Genomic DNA, 24,023 nt, shown 5'->3' with positions numbered 1-24,023 from the left:
ACCCCTAATTCCTCATTGGGGGATCCTCGGCAAATGCTGTGATCCTGAACTGTACCCCCAGGGATGTCTATAATTCCACACTGAGCCAGGATCTTGCTAGGTAGCTCAGGCAGGACTGAGTATCTCTATCCTCTCACCTCAGCCTCCTGAGGGCTGGATGACAGGTGTGTGGCCTGTGATTGACAGGGGCACTGACCCATGTGATTCATTTAACCCTACAAAACCCCAAGGCAGGAAAGGGTATCCCCACCAGATAGGTAAGGAAAACGTCACTTCAAAGTGGTCACAGAAGTAGCTGTGCTATTACTTGGGTGCTAGGAGTCCACGTGGCCATCCATGGATACAAGCACCTTTGCTTCTGATGGCCAGAAAGCTTGGTGTGTCATGATCAGGTGAGGGAGACACTCTGCTTTGTGTAGAACCCCATGATAAGCATGGGAACGAAGATTCACTGATACCCTATGAGGCATGTCCCAAGTCTGATCAGAAACACTCAACATATTTTCTCTTCTGACACAGGGTCTTAGGTCGCCAAGAGTGGACCTGAACTTAATAGGCAGCCAAGAGTGATCTTGAATTTCTGTTCTTCCTGCCTCTATCTACCTCCTGAATGCTGGGGGAAGTGTGCATTTTATATAGTGCCAGAGATTTGAACCCATGACCTTCATGCATGCTAGGCAAGCACACTACCTACCAATTGTGCTGCAGCTTTTCCCTAAATTTCTTATTCCAGGCATCTACCCACATTACTTAATTCTATACCCAACTATAGGCCATCACTCACCCCCTGGTCAGGGCTGACTATCTTTCTTGTACTGGCTGCCCACTGTCCCTAGAGACTATGTAACATGCAACACAAGACTTCCCTGATGTCCCCACATGTGTGGGCCTGCCCAGGGGTAGGCACGGAGCCCTCATGTGTTGCATCTCCCTGGTCTGCACAGACCCTGTAAGTGTGTTTGTCTGGTGGATGAGAGAGAGGCAGAGAGTCACACAGACAGACAGACAGACAGACAGACAGAGATAGACATACAGACAGAGAACCACCAGCCAAGCGGTGGTGGCACACACCTTTAATCCCAGCACTCGGGAGGCAGAGCCAGGCGGATCTCTGTGAGTTCAAGGCCAGCCTGGTCGACCACCAGAGTGAGTTCCAGGAAAGACGCAAAGCTACACAGAGAAACCCTGTCTCGAAAAATCCAAAAAGAGTTTGATATTTAGAGTAGTGGTGGCACATGCCTTTAATCCCAGCACTTGGGAACCGGATCTCTGTGAGTTCGTGGCCAGCCTGGTCTATAAGCGAGATCCAGGACAGGCACCAAAACAATAGTCACCCTGTCTTGAAAACTTCCCCCCGCCCCCCCAAAAAGAGAACCACCCAAATTGAACCACCCTTGACACAAATTAAAAGCAACTGTCATGCAAGTGTCAACTGGCTCCTGTCTGACAAGCAATCACAGCTACCCCCATCGCCTCCTGGGGCACTTGACCCCCAGCAGCAGCTACAGCAGTGTGACTGCTTGTAGGCAAGTTTCTCGGCCTGGCCGGGCCGCTGGAAGCTCCTCTGTGAGCTCTATGGTTATGACTGCCTATGTCTCACACCGTCTGATGAGACCAGTGAGGAGGTCAAGAGCATCTGCACGGTGCTTTTCAGCTCTGGCTTTGTGGGTAAGCGCGCGCGCGCGTCTGTGTGTGTGAAGGCCAGAGGTCAACCTCAGGTATCCTTAGCTGCTTCCACTCCTTTTTATTGTTTTTTTTTTGAGACAGGGTTTCTCTGTGAAACAACCCTAGGTGTCTTCACCAGTAGGTCAGGCTGGCCTCGAACTCACAGATATCCACCTACCACCATGTCTGGCTTTTTTTTTGTAATTTTTTTTTAACAGGGTTATTAGGGCTGGAGAGATGGCTCAGTAGTTTAGAGTGCAAACAGCTCTTTCAGAGGACCCAAGTTCAGTTCCCAGCACCCACATAGAGCAGTATGGCTTATAACTATCTGTAACTCTAGCTCCGGGGATCTGATGCCCTCTTTTGGCCTATGCAAGCAACTGCACTCATGTGTATATACCCCAACACAGACATACATACATGCATACATGATTAAAAAACTGTGTGCACGCTAGGCAAGCACTCTACTGCACTGAGCTGCATCCCTAGCTCAAGACAGACTCCCTGTTGTGGAATATTTAACTATACAAAGATGTGTTGCATTTGTTTAAATAAGAAAAGATGTGCTGCATTGGTTTAACTATGTAAAGATGTGTTGCTGTTTTCCCTTACCTGCCTAAGGCACCCGATTGGTCTAATAAAAAGCTGAACAGCCAATAGTGAGGTAGGAGGTGTAGGCAGGGAGAATAGGAGGAAGAATTTAGGCTCAGGAGAAGAAAAAAATAAAGATGCCAGGGACAGCCAGACAGACACAGAGGAAGCAGGAAAGTAGGACATATAAAATGAAAGAAAGCTAAAAAACCCTGAGGCAAAATGTAGATGACTAGAAACAGGTTAATTTAAGTTAAAAGAGCTAGTGGGACATGTCTAAGCCAAGGCCAAACATTCACAATTAATAATAAGTCTCCATGTCTTTATTTGGGAGCTGGTTGGCGGCCCAAAGAAAAATCTGATTGCATGCCCCTTCTGAGCAGAAAGCTTGCCTGCAGGGCAGCGCAGCTCCAATTACAGACAGGACTGGCTGGAACAGTGGCCACCGTTCATCGGATGTCAGAAAGGGCAAAAGAGCCTCTGGGAGCTTAGTGGCCAGGAGGGAGGGAGGCCCCTTGGGACGGGCAGAGCAACCGGTCTCCCCATCTGATATGAAATAACTGACTTTGAAACTGTGCAAAGAGAGAGCAAAGGCTGATGCGACAGCTCTGCTTTAGTGCCTTCTGCTGAGCAAGGGCTCGGCCAGCCGGATGTGATGGTGCAAACCTGTAATCCCAACGCTCAGATGGTCGAGGAGGACCAACCCGCACCATAGAGACTTTGTCTTTAACAAAACAAAAGAAGACGGACAAACCAAGGGGCTGGGCCAGCTGGGCCAGCTGGGCCACAGGGATCAGGCTGGGAATGAGGAGACTGAGTCCCAGGACAGCCTCGATCAGCTAAGAGGGAAGAGACTCACCAGTCTGGAAGAGGTTCAGTTCGCACTCCAGGTAATCAAACATCTCCACTGTGAGCTGAAAACTGACACAGGAAGAAACAGAAATCAGAGTCTATAGCCCCGACTCTCCCTCAGTGCCCCAACCCAATGCTGGGGATGAAATCCATGACCTTGTACATGCTAAGCAAGCATGATGCTGCTAAGCCACGCCCCCCAGCTCCTCACTGGGGCATTTTAGGCAAGTGCTCTACCACTGGGTCATACTCCAGCCCCTCACTAGGAGAGTCTAGGCAAATGCTCTAATGCTGAGCCACACTCCCAGCCACCAAAGCCAGATATTCACACCACCCCCATACTCTGTCCTGCTTCCCCATCCTGAGGATTCCCGTGTGAGCACAGGTGCATTCTTTCTTGCATAGACACACACCTCAGCTTCCTTCCAAGCATCTATTATGAAAGTTATTTAAAGACAGAGAAGCCACAGTGAAATACGTCTGGGTAGGATTCCAAATGGATAAGTGACCCCGGGGCCGAGTCACCCAGGGGACTTACTCCTCATCCCAGCCTCGGTCTCCTACCGTCAGGGCCTCTCACTGTTGCCAGGAGCAAGGATTAAAATCACAAAAGCTCACTTCTCTACTGGGTCTATCTGGAGCAGGATAGCCACTTACAAGTTGTTAACATCACTTTCTCCAGCCTCATCCAGCTGCCGGTCACTCATCTGAAGGTTGCCCGGGAACCTGGGATTCTGGAAGGGGATTTGGGTGAAGGAAGAATGAAACACAAGAGGGCTGAGGATGAAGCCAAGTGAGTGGAGCAAGAGGGTGAGCTACTCAATGGGTGGAGTGCTTTTTGAGGACACAGCTTAGAGAGAGTAGTTCCCCCACAAGCACAAAGACCTGGGTTCAATCTTGGTACCTTGGGGGTCAGGGGTAGAGAGACCAGTGTGGATACAAGCTGCCTATATTAAGCACTATAGCAGGTCCTATGTCAACTATACCCTTTTGAGGGAGGCAGGACCCTTTAATGAGGCTCCCAACAAACAACACCCACTGTCCACTACCCATCATTGGAGCTGAAGGTCCCTCTTGTGCAACATGAGTTCTGGGACATTCTAAGCACGTCTTCCCAAGGGGCAATGAGACCTAGCATGTGAGCATGTCCCCCAGCGGATCATCTGGAATCCCAGGGCAGCAGACACTCACTTATCACTTGGTCCTCTCTGATTCCCACTCAATCTCCTCAGCCTTGGCAATGTACCAAAGCTGCTACTGTGAGCTCATGGGAGTCCAGAAGAGACAGGGCCTGTTCTCAAGTATTTGTTGGTTTGTTTTGAGGCAGGGTCTCATGTAGCCCAGGTTGACCTGAAACTCACTATGTAGCTAAGAATAACTTTGAACTTCTGGTCCTCCTGCCTCCACCTCCTGAGTGCTGGGATTAGATGTGTACACACCATACTAGGTTTATGCAGCACTGGGGATCAAAACCAAGGCTTCGAGCATGCTAAGTAAGCACTCTCTGCCCATTTAGCTACATCTCCTCCTGGATTCAAGTGATCCTCCTGCCTCAGCTGCCGGAGTAGCCAAGACACCATAGGACATGGAAAGAGACCATAGAAAGATAGGAGGTCACTGCATCAAGAGCCTCTAAATTCCAGCGCAAATACTTTACATGGAGCTAGAACAAGACAAGACTCCATTTATTCTTGCTTTATCACCCCAAAAGTGTTCTTTATTTACAGATTTTTGGTTTGTTTTGACCTGAATTTGATACCTGGGGCTAGGTAGAAAGGGACAATGAACTGATTTCCCACCCCTAAAACTTTAAAGAGTACATTTTATTTATTAATTATTTTTATCTTCCAAATGATTTCTTAAGATTTATTTTTATTTTATGTGTATGAGTGTTTTGTCTGCATGTACACATGTACACCATGTGTCTGTATACTTGGTGCCCACAGAATGTAGAAAAGGGCACTGGATCCCCCTGCGACAGATGGTTGTGAGGTGCCATGTGGGACACCGGCCCCCTGAAATAAATAAAAATATAATTCAAATCAAGAAGACAAGATGGTACTGGATCGGTCACTCAGCAGGTAACAGCACTCACAACTGCTTATAATGCTACTTCCAGAGGATCTGCTGCCCTCTTCTGGCCTCCTTGGGCACTGCATGCACATGATACACATAATGTCTATGCAGACCACACATATAAAATATAAATAAATCTTAACATATACATAAGTAAATGTTTGCCATTTCCCTCAGGAAACACCACCCACTGGATGATTGCTGTTATCCTCTTTGTGAAATGCAGAATGATCCCATGAACAGAGGTCAAAAGGTCACCCTGGGGTCCCCTGACCACATTGTTCTATCAGTTGATTTCCTCTTACAGAGTTGGGCCACAGCACCTCCACTTCCTGAGGTCCCAGACTGTCCCCTAAAGTGCTAATAAAGACCAAGGAGGGTCTGGAGGGAGGGCTCGGGGGAGGGATGGGGTGAGGGAGCGGGAGCCACAGAGAATGGAAGATGCTCACTTTGGTGTGGTACTCCATCCTTGTTCTCAGCAGTTTGAGGTAGATGCTGCACAGCTGTCCGTACCCCTCACTCAGATGGCCCTTCGGGGGGGAGAAGAAAGGAGGCTGTATCAGTACTGAGGCAGGGCTTTCTCTGAAATCTTTTCCTTGGGCTGGCTGGTTGCTCAGTGGGTGAGGGCTGTCACTGCCAGGTTCAGCAACCTAAGTCAATCCCTGGGACCCACACGATGGAAGGAGAGGGCTGACTACCACAGGCGAGGTGTCATCTGTATGAGTGTAATGCCACTCGTGTACCCCCATCCATCCCAACACATAAAATAAATATAATTTTAAAAGGTAGGGCAGGAAGAGAGCTCAGAAGGGAAAGGAGTTTGCCACCAAGCCTGACGACCTCAGGATCCCACACAGTGGAGGAGCACCCCGATTCCTCCAGCCACGCTTGGTGGCATGCATGTACCCCTCCCCTACACACACACACACACACACACACACACACACACTCTTGCTCTCTCTCCAAAATAAATAAATAAACAAACATTTAAAGGGTGTTCACTCCAAGCACTCCCGTACGGAAGAAATCCTTGAAGATATTCAGTTTGGATTTCCTCCACCCAGTTGGGTGATGAAAAGAAGTAAAAATCAGTGCTGGGAAGGAGACTCAGCAGACACTCCCCAGGGGACCTTCCCAGAATTCATAAACCCCCAGCTGAGAGCTTAATTGAGAGCGGTCTCTACGGAGGCAAACACAGGTTCTCTCCAGAGGGACCTGTCTTTGTCACTGACTTCAAAGAATTGTGTTCCCAGGAAAACTGAGTAGCTCCCAAGGAGAGAGAGAGAGAGAAAAAAAAAAAAAAAAAAAACACACACACACACACACACAAAAGGAAAATGTGCAGAATAGCTAAGATTCACCAGAAATGCCAGATGGCCAAACAGATCTCTAAGGATAGATGATGAGATCATAAAAAGCAATACATGGTATGGGTCTCATTAATACAGCTCAACTATTTGCAAGGCGTAAGATCTTGTAAGCGATGGTTCAGCAGTCAGGAGTGTGTGCTGCTCTTGGAGAGGACCTGAGTTCAGTTCTTAGCTCATAATTGCCTATAACTCTATCTACAGTAAATGTGACACCCTCTTTTGGCCTACATCAGCACCCCACACACACAGGACAAATAAAAAGACAAGGTTTCTCTGCGTAATGGTCCTGGCTGTCCTGGAACCCACTTTGTAGACCAGGCTGGCCTTGAACTCACTGAGATCCACCTGGTTCTGCCTTCCGAGTGCTGGGATTAAAGGTGTGCGCCACCACTGCCTGGCTAAATAAAATACTTTCAAAACAGCTATTATAAAGGAAGTCAGGTGTGGCCCTGTACATTTGCAAGTCCAGGCTGAGGCAGCAGGACCTGGAATTGAAGGCTGGCTTGGGCTACAAAGTGAGACCCATTGAATCCATAGGAAAACAAGGGGTGAGATAAAAAGAATTAAAAAAAAAAAAAAAAGAAAAAGAAAAAAAAAGGTCTGGGGGAGATGGCTCAGCTGTTAAGTAATTTTTGAGCAAGCCTGGGGGCCTGGCCTGCATCTTCCAAATTCACCGTGCATGTTTGCAACCCCAGTGCTGGGAGCAGAGGCAGGAGGATCCCCAGGGCTCGCTAGGGCTTAACCTAATAGGTGGGCCACAGGTTCAGTGAGCTCCTGCCTCAAAAGATGAGGCGGACGGCTTGGTGTAGTGTGATGACATTAACCTTTAATCCCAGCCCTCGAGAGGCAGAGCTGAGAGGATCTCAGGGAATTCAAGGCCAGCCTGGTCTATGTGGTGAGTTCTAGGACAGCCAAGACTAGGTAGAGAGACCCTGCTTCAAAAAACAAAAAAATAAAAACCAACAAGGTAGATGGCTCCTGAGGAACAACACCTGTGGCTGACTCTGTGTGTGTGTGTGTGTGTGTGTGTGTGTGTGTGTGTGTATTCACACACAAATGCATATACTCCCACCTCCACCCCCCATGTTCTCACTGCATGCCTATACTCCCAGTACTCAGGAGACGGAAGTAGGAAGATTACAAGTTCTAGGCTAGCCTGGGCTATGTACGGAGACCTCAAACAAATAATAGGTCTTTATTTGTTTTTAACCTTTTATTATTATGCTATAGATGGTTTGTGTGCATATAGGTCTGTGTACTACATGCATGGATGGCAGAGGATGTCACTGGATCCCTGGAGTTATAGATGGTTGTGAGCCACCATGTGGTTGCTGGGAAATGAACTCTGGTCCTCTGGAAGAGCAGCCGGTGTTCTTAACTGCTGAGCCATCCCCCCAGCCCCAAAACAAAGAATTAAACGTGCAATGTATTGTGACCACAAGGGTCACAAGTCCAACGGCAAGTTCCTGTGAGGAGTAAGGGGTCCCGGGTGCATCTCCACACTCACCCACATCCTGCTCATGTCGCTCAATTCGTTTTTGTATCTCAGAGAGTCTTTGAGCACCTAGAAAAGAAGAGAAGAACCATGAGAGGAGACACGGGTGGCCAGAGAACAGCCTACCTGGGCCTGGGGTGGGGAAGAGACCCATCAGGAGGGATGCGCCCACCTCCTATGGGAAATCAAGACAAGCGGTATGGCAAATCAAGACAAGCGGTATGGCAGCAGCCAGCAGCCTCTTTTCTCACAGTGTGTGTGTGTGTGTGTGTGTGTGTGTGTGTGTGTGTGTGCAGGGGCCACAGCATACATGTGGAGAGCAGTGAACAACTTTCAGAACTCAGTCTCTCCTCCCACCTTGGGCTCCTAGATTATCTTGCTGGCCTGACAGTCACTTTTGACAGGGCACTTCCATGTTCTATATTATAACGACACTTGTACTGCATACTGCGGGAAGCAATCAGCGTGTACACGATGTTCCTGGCTTCCGCACAGACACGGCTGGAATGTACCACCGCCTCCGGCCCAAATGTCTCCAGGACAGGTAGATACCAGCAGACACTAACCAGAGTATTTCGATAACCATTTGAGCCCAGACGTCCACAGAACGAGAGAAAAGCACAAGAAATGATACCGAGAGAGGTACAAACATCAGATGTGGGCTGTTTTGATCAGAAATATGGCTGATCGCCTGACCAACGGGGAAAGGCTGAACCCTGCCTGAAAAGACTGACCACCTTTTGTCTCCACCCCCTTCTCCCTATATAATTTGCCAGCTTAAGATGAGCTAGAAGACACAGTCTTCTCCAATTGCTGGCTCTCTGAATAAAACAGTTTTAAAGATTCAATTCCTGGAAGGTGGAGAGATGGCTCAGTGGTTAAGAACCCTGGCTGCTCTTCCAGAGGGCCTGGGTTCGATTCCCAGCAACCACATGGCAGCTCACAACTGTTTGTAACTCACGTTCCAGGGGATCTGACACCCTCACAATAATGTTTGTTTGTTTGTTTGTTTTTAAATTCAGTTTCTAGAGCTGGGAGATGGCTTGGCAGTTAAGGGGTTTTTTTTTTGCAGCTCTTGCAGAGAGAACCCCAGTTTGTTTCCCAGCACCCACACTGGGTTGCTCACAATATCCTGTAATTCCAGCTCCAGGAGATCTGATACCCTCTTTCGGCCTCCTCAGGCACCTGGACACGTGGCATACACTCACATAGACACACACATATAAATAAAAACGTTATCTTTTTTGTTTTGTTTTTGTGAGACAGGGTTTCTTTGTAGCTTTGCGCCTTTCCTGGCACTCACTCTGTAGCCCAGGCTGGCCTCGAACTCACAGAGATCCGCCTGCCTCTGACTCCCGAGTGCTGGGATTAAAGGCGTGCGCCACCACCGCCCAGCTAAAAACATTATCTTTAAAGCTTCAATTCCCGTCTCGGCTCACTGGCGTCGGTCCCGGGCACAGGAAAGGAAAGCGGGTTCGCATTCCACGCATGCGCCGTTGGCCTCCCCTGCCGCCCCAGGCACTCACGTTTGGATGTCCGTCTCGGAGGAGTTTGTGGAAGACGTGGCAGAACTTCCAGCACAGCATGGCGTTGCTGGACAGAGGCAATCGGTTGACCACAGACCAAAACGTCTGCGCGCCTTTCTCATGGTGGGTGCCCAGGATGCACGGTGACGAGAGTCAGGGAAAGCAAGGGCCTGGTGGGTGGTGCTGGCAAGGAGGGTGGGCCCTGCTTACTGCTGAGCCCCCACAATTCCACATGCTTGCCCTGGCAGTGTGGAGGCTGGGGGTGTTGGAATACCTTGTTCTCTATTTTATAAGTTTCCTCTCAAAAGGAACTGTTTTTTTCAAGACAGGGTTTCTCTGTGTAGCTTTGGAGCCTGTCCTGGATATCGCTCTGTAGCCCAGGCTGGCCTCGAGCTCACAGAGATCCGCCTGGCTCTGCCTCCCGAGTGCTGGGATTAAAGGTGTGTGCCACCACCGCCTGGCCGGAACTGTCTTTTAAAAAAATTACATGTTAGTTTATCTATGTATCATTATGTGTGTGTGCACGTGTATGTATGTGTATGTATGTGCCCAGGTACATGTGTAGAAGGGGCAGGTTGTTGAAGTCAGTTCCACACGGGGTCTCGAGGATTGAACTCAGGTCCTCGGGCTTGAAGGCAAGCTCCTTTACAACTGCTGAGCCATCTTCCTGGCCCCTCCCCTGTCTTTTTGAGACTGGGTCAACATTTAAGTAGCCCAGGTTGTCCTGGAAGTAGTATGTTAATAGAGGATGACCTTGAACTTCTGATCCTATCTCCACCTCCAGACTTCTGGGGTTACAGGTGTGCAGGACCACACCTGTTTTATGGGACGCTGCGGCTGGGACTGAGGGCTTGGCGCACATCAGGCAAGCACTCTCCCAGCTGAGCCACACTCCCAGCCCCCTGCCCTTTGTTATTAGAGATAGAGTCTCATTCTGTAGCCCAGGCTAGCCTCCAACTCCTGCTTCATCCTCCCAGGGGCCGAGGTTACAGGCATGTGTCACCATGGTCCCCAGAAATGGAAGTGTTGAGAGAGGAAGTCCCTTCGTAATCTGCACATGTGGCTCAGGGTCAGCGGTAGTCTCAGCTGGTCTCTGGGTCAGCCAGATGTAGGTAGGACTCTTGGGGACCATTGCCACCATTCCCCCCCCCCCCCAGGGTTTCCCTGTGTAGCTTTGCGCCTTTCCTGGAACTCAGTTTGGAGACCAGGCTGGCCTTGAACTCACAGAGATCCGCCTGCCTCTGCCTCCCAAGTGCTGGGATTAAAGGCGTGTACCACCACTGCTTTTTTTTTTTTTTTTAAATAATTCATTTATTTGTATTTTATGTATGTTGATGTTTTGACTGCATGTATGTCTGGAGTTACAGACAGTTGTGAGCTGCCATGTGGGTGCTGGGAATTGAACCGAGGTCCTTTGGAAGAGCAGCCAGTGCTCTTAACCTCTGAGCCATCTCTCCAGCACCCACCCCCCCAGCAGGATCTTGAGGCAGGAGAATCCCAAGTTTGAGGCCAATGTGTAGGACACAATGAAGCCCCCTGTTTCAAAACCACCACCATCAAAACCATCAAAGAAAAAAGTAGAGGCCGGAGAGACGGCTCAGCGGTTAAGAGCCCCGGCTGCTCTTCTAGGACACTGGTTCGATTCCCAGGACCCACACAACAGCTCACAGCTGCCTTTAACTCCAGTTCCAGGGAATGCAACGCCCTCTTCTGGCCACTGTGTGTACTGCAAGCATGTGGTAATAGATACAGGCAAAACACCTAGACACATAATCAATAAAATAAACAAATAAAAAATTTTAACTGTAGCTCAGTTGGTGAAGAATCTGCCTAGTATGCATGAAGCTCTGGGTTTCACCCCAGCACTGCATAAAAAAAATGCATGATGGTACAGGCCTGTGAGATGCCAGAACTCAGGAAGTCAGCAGTTCAAGGTTACCCTCAGCTAGACAGTGAATTTGAGGCCAGCTTGGGCTACGTGAGACCCTGTCTCAAAATAAGTCCAACCAACTCACACGAATGAAAGAAATAAATAAAAAGTGGGGACATGGCTGCTCCTAGGTGTGGTGGAGGAAAAAGTTTACTGTAGATATGTGGGAGAGCCTAGCTGGGACATCTGAGAGTCCAGAGTGGACATGACCAGACTGAGCCATGGGAAGAGAGGGGGAGGGGAGGGGGGCGTACCAAACCAAGAGGCCAGGAGGGTGAAGAGTAGATGAGCCAAGGCCGGGCAACCAGGATGGTCCCATTAGACAGAGAAGAGCCTCTGGGGGGAAGGGCAGCCCAGCCTCGGGGCTGGAGAGTTTAGGGTAGGGGGTGGGGTGTGCCAGCCTGGACCCTGTAACAGGTAGGGACTGAGGGATGCTGGGAGAACCTGGCAGCCCGGTCAGCTTTGGTATGCTAATGGATACCTCAATCAGCCATTTCTCCTGGGTTGAAAACTGCATATAACTAGCTAAATAAATAGAAAAGGCCTGGCTGGGTGGCCTCCTTGGACCTTGCCAGGCTGGAGTTTCTGAGACTACTGCTCTCTGGGTCCGTAGTTATACCGGAAGTGGCTTCCATCTGCAGGCTCCTGTCCCTGGCAGGGGTTACTCTTCCTGTGGCCAAGCATGAAGCCTCCTCCTGACCCCAGTTCCCACTATTTGACCCCCTTCCAGGGTCAGCCTCCCAAGGATCGCATCCAAAAGGATATTCCTGGCATGTTTTTCCTTCACGGCCACTTCCTGCGTATTAATGGCCTTATTGACGCTGACGGTCTGCAAAAACGAGATGGGGGAGGGGAAGGGGATGAAATAAATAAGCTTCTGAGCGTGGCTGAGACCCTCCCAACTTCCCACTCCTTCCCCCGCCCCCCCACATGACCCTTGGGGTTTCTGACTGCCCCGAGACCATCCAGGGCCCTCCAGATCCTCTGCGGGTACCCAGCTCGGGATGGGGGAGGGGCAGAGGTGGGCAGCGCTCCCAGACCAGCTGTCCCAGGCTGTCCCAAGGGAGCAGGCTTTGCTGCCTGGCATTGGCTGTACCCAGCTGCTGCACCCGCCTGCTATGCGCCGGCTTGGCACAACAGCATGGTAATTAAGGGGCCACACAAAGGAAGGCCTTTTCATCCCCAGGGAAACATTATCCCTCAGAGTACAAGAGGAAGAGATGCTGATGTGGGGAGCTGAGACCAGTCAGCCACCTCTTCTAAACCTTCCCACCGAGGGGGCTCAGCGGGTACAGTCGGAGTGCGGTTCCCAGGATCAGGGGATCCCAATCCACAAAAGTGTTCTCTGACCTTCACAAGCGCTGTGGCAAGTACTTTCCCCGCAAATAATAAACAAAACAAAACTTCTATGGGCTTTCCCTGGCCCTCCATCTACTCTGGGCCATTTTCCAACTGGAGGGCAAATCCCCTTTCCTGCCTTAATTACATGGAAAAACACGAAATTATTCCTTTCCTGTTGTTTTCAAATTCATGACTCTCATGCTAATTTTAACACAGCCCATAGATACGTGAATAATGTGCACAGTTGTTAAATGGTATCTATCATATCTGGTAGGCTATTGTGTTATTGTTGACATTTTTAAGGTTTATTATTTTTTAAAATTATGTGTATGTGTGCATCTGACTGTGGGTATGTATATACACACACACGAGTGCAGGTGCTGGAAGAGGCCAGGGGCATTGGAGCTAGAGTTGTGAGCCGCCTGATGTGGGCACTGGATATTCTGCACAACAGTATGTGCTCTTAACACCTGAGCTACCACTGTGGCCTCTGTATTTATTTATTTAGTGCAGTGTGTGTGTGTGTGTGAGAGAGAGAGAGAGAGAGAGATGCCTGCCTGCCAAGGTGTACACACACACGGAGTTAGAGAACAACCTGTGTGAATTGATTCTTTCCTTTCACCATGTGTGAGCCAGAGATGAAGCTCAGAGCACAGATTGGGGAGCAAGTCCCACCCCCACCCCCAATCACACAGCCAAGTGCTGACTCTATTTATCTGTCTATTTATTTGAGGCAGAGTTTCACTACGCTGCCTAAAACTTTTCATTCTCCTGCCTCAGCCTTCTGGTTTTTAGGATTTTTCCCTTTAAAAAAATATTACTCAGGCCAGGCAGTGGTGGCGCACACCTTCAATCCCAGCACTCCGGAGGCAGAAGCAGGTGGATCTCTGTGACTTTGAAGCCAGCCTGGTCTACAGAGTGAGTTCCAGAACAGCTAGAGTTATACAGAAACCCTGTCTCGAAAGACTGGGGAAAAAATTACTGGGCTGGAGGGTGGGGGGAGGACAGGAGACATGGCTTAGCAGTTAGGAGCACCTGCTGCTTTTGCAGAGGACTCAAGCTCAGTTTCCAGAACCCACATCAGGAAGCTCACAACCTCCTCTAACTCCAGCTCCAGGGGATCTGATGCCCTCTGCTGGACTCAGTACATCTGCACAAACATTGCAAGCACACACACACACATACACACACACACACTCTGTACTAAAGGTCTTAAGTCTGCCATTTTATTTATTTATTCATTCATTCATTTATTTATTTATTTTTTGGTTTTTCAAGACAGGATTTCTCTGTGTAGCTTTGCGCCTTTTTCGTGGAACTCACTTGGTAGCCCAGGCTGGCCTCGAACTCACAGAGATCCGCCTGCCTCTGCCTCCCGAGTGCTGGGATTAAAGGTGTGCACCACCGCCCGGCGAGTCTGCCATTTTATATTTTTTTTTTTATTTAAATGGGTGTTTCCCTCACATATGTCTGTGCACCTGTGTGTGCACTGCCTGAGGAGGCCAGAAGGAGGCATCAGATCCCTTGAACTGGAGTTACAGATGGCTGTGTGTTACTATGTGGGTGCTGTGAACCAGGGTTCTCTGGCAGAGCGGCCAGTACTCTTAACCACTGAACCACCTCTCTGTCCCCAACACAGGGTTTTCACATACCCTTTTCTCTATACTTGGTTTTCTTATTGGAAAATATTTTGACATTCTCTAAGCAGAATGCAAAACTGCTTCTTCTTTTTTTCTTATTCCTTGGTACCTGGGGTTGAACTAGGGTCTTGCACATGTTAGGCAGGTAGTCTACCACTGAGCCACATCCCCAGCCCTCCCTGTGTTGTTCTGGATTTTTAAATTTTTAAAAAAATTTTTTTTTTTTTTTTTGGTTTTTTGAGACAGTTGCTTTGTGTAGCTTTGCGCCTTTCCTGGATCTCCTCGGTAGACCAGGCTGGCCTCAAACTCACAAAGATCCGCCTGCCTCTGCCTCCCAAGTGCTGGGATTAAAGGCGTGCGCCACCGGGTGTAGCTTCACATATTCATGTTAACTGATGCTTTTAATTAATTAATTAGGGTTCTTTGAGACAGGGTTTCTCTATGTACTCCTGGCTGTCTTGGAACTAGTTCTGTAGACTAGGCTGGCCACAAACTCACAGACATCTGCCTGCCTCTTCCTCCCAAATGCTGGGATTAAAGGCGTGTGCCACCACCATCCAGCCAATGTTTTCAAGAGGCAGGTTTTCAGGAGTGAGAATATAAAGCCAAAATATTTGTTTGGAGCTAGAGGGTTGGCTTCGTGGTTAAGAGCACTTGTTCTTACAGAGGACCCAAGTTCAGTTCCCAGCACCCACAAGTTGTCTTACAACCATCTGTTACTCTAGTTCCAAGGGATCTGATGGCCTTTTCTGTCTCTGTGGGTACCAAGCACACACACAATGCACAGACATACAGGTAAACAAAACATCCATACACATAAAAATCTTCATTTTTTTAAGTTTTGTTTTTCTAAATCATTTTTTAAACCTTTCATTATGGAAACACTCAAACATACATGAATGCATCCTGGACTAGCCTACCTTAAACTTGGCATATAACCAAGAATGACCCTGAGCTTCTGATTCTCCCGTACTTCACCTCCTGAGTGTTTCCCACACGGATTCTGAAGGGTGTTGGGACCCCAGACTTCAAGCACACTAGGTAAGTGGTCTACTCACTGAGCTCCACCCCAACCCATGAAGACTTCCCTTTCAGAAGTAGGAGAGGACGTGGTACACAGTGCCATATCTATAATCCTAACACTTTGGAAGCAGAGACGGGAGAAGCTCTTGATCTTCAGAGCCATCTTCAGCTCCCTGGGGAACTCAAGGCCAGCCTGGGCTACATGGGATCTTACCTCAAAACAAATAAACTAAAAAGAGGGTGTGACGGTTGGGGGTTTTCTTCTTCAGTTACAACCGGCAGATCCGCTACTCAGCTCCCACCAACCACTGACCCCCTCATTCCCTCCATTGTTCTGAAGCAAACCACTGCCAGACTCTCGGTCTTTTTACCCATCAATCACCTCTCTGGGTGATTGTGAGAAAGACTCCTGGGTTTAAGCTAGATGCGCTCCCCACCACGTGGGAGAGGACCGTAGCTGTAAGGACAATGCCACGGATGCTGGGGACCCCCAGAAGGCTCTTGAGCAGGGCAGGGGCTTGCTGCAGACGAGGTGGTTTTCTTTAGTGTTGTACACTGCCTCCATTCCTTGGTTCCAGCACAACTGAGAAAGACCTGGTCTAGCACTGAGTTTGGGGAAGAAGCCAGGTTTTGTTGCTTTTCTTATTCCTGCGACAAAATACCTAACAAAAGCGACACGAGGGAGGAAGGGTAGATGATGGCTCACTGTCTGAGGGTGCCGTCCATCATGGCGGGGAAGACTCGGCAGCTGGAGCTCGAGGCAGCTGCTCACGTGGCATCCACAGGCAGGAAGCAGAGAGAGATGGATGCTGGTGCTCAGTTCACCCCGCCAACCCCACCCCCGACAGGGTCTCTCTGTGCAGCTCTGGCTGTCCTGGAACTCGCTCTGCAGACCAGGTTAGCCTCAAACTCAAGAGATCTATCTACCTGCCTCTGCCTCCCCAGTGCTGGGATTAAAGGTGTGTGCTGCCACGCACCCCCCCCCAGTACCCCCAGGGCAGCTCACTTCTTTTTATTCAAGCCAATAGGATGGTGCTACCCACACCTAGAGTGGGTTTTCCCATCTAAATGAACTCAATCCAGAAACTCCCTCATAGACAGGTGCAGGGGCTTGTTGGGAGTGATTCTAGGTCCTGCCAAGCTGACAATAGATATTTATTGCCGAGCCAGCAAGATGGCTTAGTGGGTTAAATGTGCGTGCCACCAAGCCCCCAGACCTGCACAGTGGGAGAGAAATGACTCCCTAAACTGTTCTCTGACCTCCACACGTATGCATGGACTTCACTCCCATCATGCACACACAATAAATAAATGTGCCGGGCATTGGTGGTGCACGCATTTAATCCCAGCACTCGGGAGGCAGAGCCAGGCTGATCTCTGTGAGTTTGAGGCCAGCCTGGGCTACCAAGTGAGTTCCAGGAAAGGTGCAAAGCTACACAGAGAAACCCTGTCTCAAAAAACAAACAAACAAACAAAACACATACATACATACATACATACATACATACATACATACATACATAAGTTAAATAAATGTAAAATAAAAATATTAACCGTCATAAGTCATTTGGGGCACTGACAGGCCCCCCTGACCTAGCCGTTACCCCACATCCTCTCCCGTAGCTGGTGGTGCTCCCAAGAACTCATTCAGTGTTGCGGATGTACCTGACGGACTTCCAGCCATATTCACCAGTGTGGAGGTGCTGGTGAACCAGAGGCCCCACCTGGCTCTTGGCTGTAGCTCAGCTTCTGTAGCTAACACAGCGTCTCAGGGCTCTGAGGCACAAGGCAGGTCTGAGCTTTAACATTCTTGAATTTGGGGTTTTGTTGAGACAGAGTCTCTTTTTATTCCAAGCTGGCCTTGAATTCACCAAGTAGCAGCCAATGACCTTGAACTTCTGATTTTTCTGCCTCCACTTCCTGAGTGCTGGGATTACAAGTGTGCTCCGCTGTGCCCTGTTTTATTTGTGTTAGGGATGGAACCCATTGCTTCATACATGCTAGGCAAGTGATCCACCAACTGAGTTATATCCACCCCACCCCCCCCCCGTACTACCCCCACCCCCACCCCTGCAGTTTTGAGTCAGGATCTCACTAGCCCAGGCTGGCCTTGAACTCACAATCCTCCAACTTGAGTCTTCTCAGAATTACAGACATGTGCCACTGTGTCTGGCTCACACTGGGCTCTTTAAAGCAAGCAAGCTGTGACCAGGCTTGGAGGTACTGGCCTGGAATCGCAGCTACTAGGAGGCTGAAACAGGATACTCCTATGTTCTAGGTCCACCTGGGCTACAGAGTGAGTTCAAGGCCATGCCAGGCGACACTAACTAACACCCTGTCTCAAAAGAAGGGGGTGGGGGTAGATCTGGGTCACCCAGAGGCCTCAGGATGTCCATCACCTTGATGTTTCTGGGGCAGATGTTCCCGTTAGGACCAGTTTGTCCAGGTGACACCCTCATGCCCCATCCTACACCACATGTACTTTTATATCTATCTATATTGCTTTTTGTTGTTGTTGATTTTTGTTTTTCGAGACAGGGTTTCTCTGTGTAGCTTTGGAGCCTGTCCTGGAACTCACTCTGTAGCCCAGGCTGGCCTCGAACTCACAGAGATCCGCCTGCCTCTGCCTCCCGAGTGCTGGGATTAAAGGCGTGTGCCACCACCGCCTGGCATCTATCTATGTTGCAAAGACTACATTTTTGGGGCTGGTGAGACAGCTCAGGAGGAAAAGGAGCTTGTCACTAAACCTGGCAACCTGGGTTCAATCCTCAGAACCCACACAGTGGACTCCTGCATATTGTCCTGTGAACTCCACATGCATGCCTTAGCATGCACATGCCTCCACCTCTCATAAATACATAAATGTCACTTTAAAAGACCTAACAGCTACTTTTTTAAAAAAAAATAACCATTTTCTGTACTTGTCAAGCTACAGCCCAACAATTATAAAACCCCTGGCCCTTCTGTTTTAAAGACACGACCTTATGTAGCCCAGGCTACGCTAGGATGCACTATGCCCTCCAGGTTAGTCTTTTACACGAACCTCCCAAGGGCCAGGGGCATAAATGCACACACCACCACACTCAAGGAAAAATAGTGTACATACTTAGCAAATTGTCTTTCTCCCATAAAGACTAAAGTCTAAGGGCTGAGGAAGACGTCTCGGTCAGTACAGTGCCTGCCATGCCAGCATGAACCCCGAATTCAACCCCCAGCACCCACATAAAATTCAGGTGTGGTGCACATTTCATAACTCCATTATCCCATCTGGGGAGTGTGATGTAGAGGCCGAGACAGGCAGATCCCTAAAGCTCACTGGTCAGACGAGTCCAGGTTCAGGGAAAGACCCTGTCTGGAAAAAAAAATAAGATGGAGAAGAACAAGCAGGGGAGGCACTTGAAGTTGACCTCTGGTTTCCATGTGCACACACCATTACAGACACGTCCATACATCACACACACACACACACACACACACACACACACACACACACACACATCCAGAAGCTCGGGGCTTCTCTTTCTATATGGCCCTACACCTTAAGGCAGGACAGGATGGGGTCCCCAAACCTCAATGCCACCTGCTCCCCGACACCACTCAAGTTGCTGCCTGGACTCTGAGAGAAATCATTTGGTCCGGACGGATCTGGTTCTGTGGGCGGGGGTGGGGGCGCCAGCGTGAACAGAGGGAGGGGGTACTCCCAGGGCAGAGGGTGGAAGTGGAGGGCGCTGTGTCTCACCTCTGGAGGGGGGTCTAGGTTCGAGAACATCCTTTGAGAACACCCTGTTCTCTTTATTCCGCGGGAGTCACACGGGACCTAAGGCCAGCAGCCGCTCTCCTGAAAGAGCAGCATTGTATAACTTCCTGGCCCAGCTGGCCCCTGGGTCCCCAGCTGGTCCCCGAGAGCCAATTGTCAGCAGGCGGTGCAGGAAGGGAGGTTTTTCTCTCAACTTTTCTTCCTCCCTCTCGTATTTACAGGCTCCCCTCCAGGCAGACCAGCCTGGATGTGGCCAATGAGAAGCTTTTGGGTCTTGCTACTGGAGCAGGCAGTGGAACCCGGGCTGGCTTGTGGGGCTGACAGAGCATTGTCCTATCACGCACACACACAGCTACGAGCTGCAGCTCAGCCTTTGGGCTACCAAGGTCAGGCTGGCTTGCAAAGGTTAGCAGGAGTAGGCAGAGAGGATGTGTCCTGGGTTGGGATGCAGCCCTGGGGCAAGGGTCCAGAGGAGGACCAGCTGCTGAGGTTAGAAAGAATACCCAAGAAAGGGGCAGGGAAGAGCAGGGACAGAAAGCAATATAGAAGAAATGCAAAAAGCAAGATCTGGCATTGTAGCTCAGTGGTAGAGCACCTGCCTAGAATCCCCCAGTGAGGGGCTGGGGTGTGGCTCAGTGGTAGAACACCTGCCTAGAATCCCCCAGTGAGGGGCTGGGGTGTGGCTCAGTGGTAGAGCCCCTGCCTAGAGTCCCCCAGTGAAGGGCTGGGGTGTGGCTCAGTGGTAGAGCACCTGCCTAGAGTCCCCCAGTGAAGGGCTGGGGTGTGACTCAGTGGTAGAGCCCCTGCCTAGAATCCCCCAGTGAGGGGCTGGGGTGTGGCTCAGTGGTAGAGCCCCTGCCTAGAATCCCCGAGTGAGGGGCTGGGGTGTGGCTCAGTGGTAGAGCCCCTGCCTAGAATCCCCCAGTGAGGGGCTGGAGTCATAGCCCAGTAATAGAGTACTCTCCTAGAATCACCTGGTAGGGGGTTGGAGGTGGCACAGTGCCTGTTTTGCATACAGAAGACCCTCAGTTCAATTCTTATATCAAAACTAAAGAGGGATTGGAGAGATAGCTCAGTGGTCACAAGCCTGGATACTCTTCCAGAGGACTCCTAACACCCTCATGGTGGCTCACAACTGTCCAAAACTCCAGTTTCAGGGGATCCAGTGCCCTCTTCTGGTCTCTGCAGGCACCAGGCACACACATGGTGCACAGATATACATGCAGGCAAAACATCCATACACATAAAAGAAAAGAAAAAGAAAGCAAAATTCATTAGTGAATTTAAAAAAAAAATTGTTTCCTTCCCCTTTATTGCTTTTTCCTTTCCTCTTCCCCTTCCTGCTCTTCTATTTCCCATGCCTGCTTCTTTGTAACAGGAAATACTCAGTTAATCCCAAGCAGGGCAAAACAGGAGTCAAGAGATGAACAGGAAGTCAGTGTAAACCAGTGGTGATGCCACTACGTACGTAGGATGCCGCACAATCCCGTGGGGTGGTACCCGGTACATTCAGGGCGGGTCCTCCCCCACTGCAATTAACATAATCTAGACCCCCTCCCACAGACAAGCGGAAGATGAGCTTCTGGGTGATTCTAGGTCCTGCTGACAGTATTAGCCACTGTACCAGCTATCTGGAAGAGGTACTGCGGTTCCTCCATCTTCTTTACACTCACTGCCTTGCAAAAGTCCTCCTGCTGGTGGGCCCAGCACAGTCTGTTGTGCTTGGAAAAAGGTCCCCCACAGGGCTTATGTGTGTAAGCACTTGCTGTTTAGGTGGAAGGCTGCCTCACTTCAGGCCCATCTGTCTCTCCCTCTCTCCAGACCTCACCCCTGAGAATGCCAGCCAAGCGGCAGCTTCTCCCCCTGAGATGCTCAAGATCACACCTACAGGGTATTTAAGACCCAGCCCATAGACCTGCCATGTGGTTTCTCCTCTTCCTCTGGGAATTCCTGGGAATGCTTTGCTCAGATTAAAACTGACTTATTAATCTGTCCTGATCTGAGTTGTTGCAATGCGGGAGTTACCCACTACTGGGGGATATTTTACTTATCATCTGTCCCCAGCTGGTGGCACTGTTTGGGAAGGCCATGGAACCCTTAGGAGGTGGAGTCTGTCTGGAGGAAGAAGGTCAGTGGGGGCGGGCCTTGAGCCCTTATAGCTCTGGTCCACTTCCTGTTTACATTCTGCTTTCTGACTGTGTATACAATGTGAGCAGCCAGTATTCTGCTCCCATCAAGCCTTCCCCCGCCTACTGCCCTGGTGTTTCCATAGTGATAGAATGTGAGAGGATAAATCCTTTCTCCTTTAAGTTGCTTTTGTTAAGGGTACTTTTTTTTTTTTTTAAACAGCAACATAAAAAAGAACCAATAGAGATGTGAAACAGCCTCCTTCCCCCAAACTAATCTCTTTGAACCCTGGTTCCTGGCAAATGAGGCTCTCCTGGGTGGTTATAGAAACACTGGTCTTCCTGGAGGAAGTGGGTCACTGGGTATTGGGGGCCAGACCTGAGGTTACGGGCCGGGCCCTGATTTCGATCTGAACTTTCTGCTTCCTGGTAAACAGTGAGAAGAGTACTGACCACAAGTTCCTGTCCCTGTGAACTCAGCCATGCCTTCCCCATCACAGTAGACTGTGTCTTCTCACACCATGAGCCTAAACAAACTGATTCCACCCTTAGGTTACATGTCAGGGATTTGGTGACAGTGACAGACGGGTCAGGCATGGCCCGAGATAAAGATTTCCATACTGCTGGCAGCATCCCTTGCCAGGGCTTCTGAAGAGAACGTTCCAGGTGGACAGGGCTGGGCTGTGTCTGCCCTCAAACCACTATGTTACCCAACTGCTTTCTTCCCTCTTCATACCTTCAGCCACACCCCATTTCCACAGCTAGTGGGTGCTCAGCCTCTCTCTCTCCTGGTAAGGACCCACAGCAGCTTCATGCCAACAACAATCTCCCAAAACCAAGTGGGTAAGAGGTGGGTGGTACAGGAAGTTCTCAGGACCCAGCTGCATCACTCATGGAGCTGATTCATCGGTGACCCATCTGTCCCATGACTGAGGCAGGAAGTACTTGATGCAAGCCCAGCAATGTCAAGGCTCCCTGCTTCTCCCTCCCAAGATATCCTCTGCCTTCCTAACTCTTATTCTGATTCCACCCCTACCTCACCCATATTACTGTAGAACCTGAATCTACCTCGGCCCATACAGAGTCCCTTCTCAATCAAGTAGCCAGAATAAAGTTTCTAAGGCTCAGGGGGTGGTGATATGTGGCTCAGAGATAGAGCACCTGCTTAGAATCCCCTAGTGAAGGGCTAGGAGTGTGGCTCAGTGGTAGAGCACCTGCCTAGAATCCCCCAGTAAGGGGCTGGGGTGTGGCTCAGTGGTAGAGCCCCTGCCTAGAATCCCCCAGTGAAGGGCTGGGGTGTGGCTCAGTGGTAGAGCACCTGCCTAGAATCACCCAGTGAGGGGCTGGGGTGTGGCTCAGTGGTAGAGCACCTGCCTAGAATCCCCCAGTGAGGGGCTGGGGTGTGGCTCAGTGGTAGAGCCCCTGCCTAGACTCCCCCAGTGAGGGGCAGGGGTGTGGTATGGGCCAGGCCTAGGGTTCCAACCTCAGCACAACATAAAGAGGAGAGTTCAGCTCTTCGTACTAGCAGATGCTTCACCATTTTTGGTCCAGTCAGAGCCAAAAGGACAAAGTCTGTCACACAACCAAGAACAAGAACTTAACTGACCTACCCCAGTGTGATGCAAACAGGGGCCGCATTCACAACAGGCAGCCTCTCCTCAGGAGTCAGAATAAAACCCCTTCTGGGAGAGGCCAGCCCATCTGGCTGCCCATTTGAGGTGTGGGCAGGACAGATGACATGCTGGGAGGGGACAGCCCAGAGCCCTAAACACCAGCTCCTCCTGCCCCGTAGACACATCAACCAATCCTGTCATGGTCTGTGGTCACATCCACCCCAGTCACACTCTCTGTCACAAAGCAGACAGACACTCTTGGGATCTCAATGGTTTTTTAAAGCGCAGGGCGGAACATCTGCTATGACTTGAAGTGTCCCCCACAGGCCTGTTCCCCAGCTGAAGACGCTATTTGGGGAAGACTATTTTGGGGTCCAGCTGAGGGGAGCAGGACTTAGGGGCAAGCCTTTGAGGTTGTAGCTTGGAGGCAGGTTACAGCCTGCCTCTCTTCCCTGTCAGCCATGATGGACTGAAACCCTTGGAAACCATGACTCAGAACATACTCTTTCTCTGGTGAGTTGTACGGTGTTTTGGTCACAGTGAGGCAAAAATAACTAATGGTTGCTTGTCACTTTGGTTGCTAGTCCCAAACCTGGCTATAGTGGATAACCCCTGGAACTTGACTTGGCTGCCCCCCCCCCCCGAAATTCATCTGGTCTAAGGAGGGAACACTGCACATGTCATACCTTCTTTTACATTCACCTTCTCGTTTTGACATAGGGTCTTGCTATGTAGTGCAGGCTAGCCTGGAATCTGCTATGTAACCAAGGATGACCTTGAACCCCTGATCCTCCAAATGCCTCTACCTCCTGAGTACTGGGATTATAAACAGATGGTACCACGCTTAGTTGAGCACATTCTTCAGATCAAGCCCAGAGCTATGCATGCTGGGCAAGCGCTCTACCAACTGGACCATTACCCCCAGCCCCACAGTCTGGAACTATTTATTTATCTATCTATCTATCTATCTATCTATCTATCTATCTATTTATTTATTTATTTAGGTTTATCAAGACAA

The 24,023-nt window shown here is 49.9% G+C and overlaps 1 protein-coding gene across 1 annotated transcript in view; it reads right to left on the bottom strand.

Moving 5' to 3' along the window:
- Positions 1 to 24,023, bottom strand: part of Hip1 (huntingtin interacting protein 1) — a 119,341-nt gene that overhangs the window by 26,943 nt on the left and 68,375 nt on the right. Inside the window, exons 2-8 of the mRNA XM_036172374.1 lie at positions 12,271 to 12,334; positions 9,576 to 9,718; positions 8,062 to 8,118; positions 5,634 to 5,714; positions 3,766 to 3,842; positions 3,116 to 3,177; positions 2,822 to 2,980 (exon numbers count right to left, since the gene is read on the bottom strand). Of these exons, the coding sequence (XP_036028267.1) occupies positions 2,822 to 2,980; positions 3,116 to 3,177; positions 3,766 to 3,842; positions 5,634 to 5,714; positions 8,062 to 8,118; positions 9,576 to 9,718; positions 12,271 to 12,334 (643 nt within the window). The remainder of the gene's footprint in view (positions 1 to 2,821; positions 2,981 to 3,115; positions 3,178 to 3,765; positions 3,843 to 5,633; positions 5,715 to 8,061; positions 8,119 to 9,575; positions 9,719 to 12,270; positions 12,335 to 24,023) is intronic.

The sequence above is a fragment of the Onychomys torridus genome, chromosome 22 (genome assembly GCF_903995425.1).
Source record: "Onychomys torridus chromosome 22, mOncTor1.1, whole genome shotgun sequence".
Lineage (NCBI taxonomy): Eukaryota > Metazoa > Chordata > Mammalia > Rodentia > Cricetidae > Onychomys > Onychomys torridus.
Note: the sequence above shows the minus strand (reverse complement) of the source record. Positions and strands in the feature narration are given on the sequence as shown.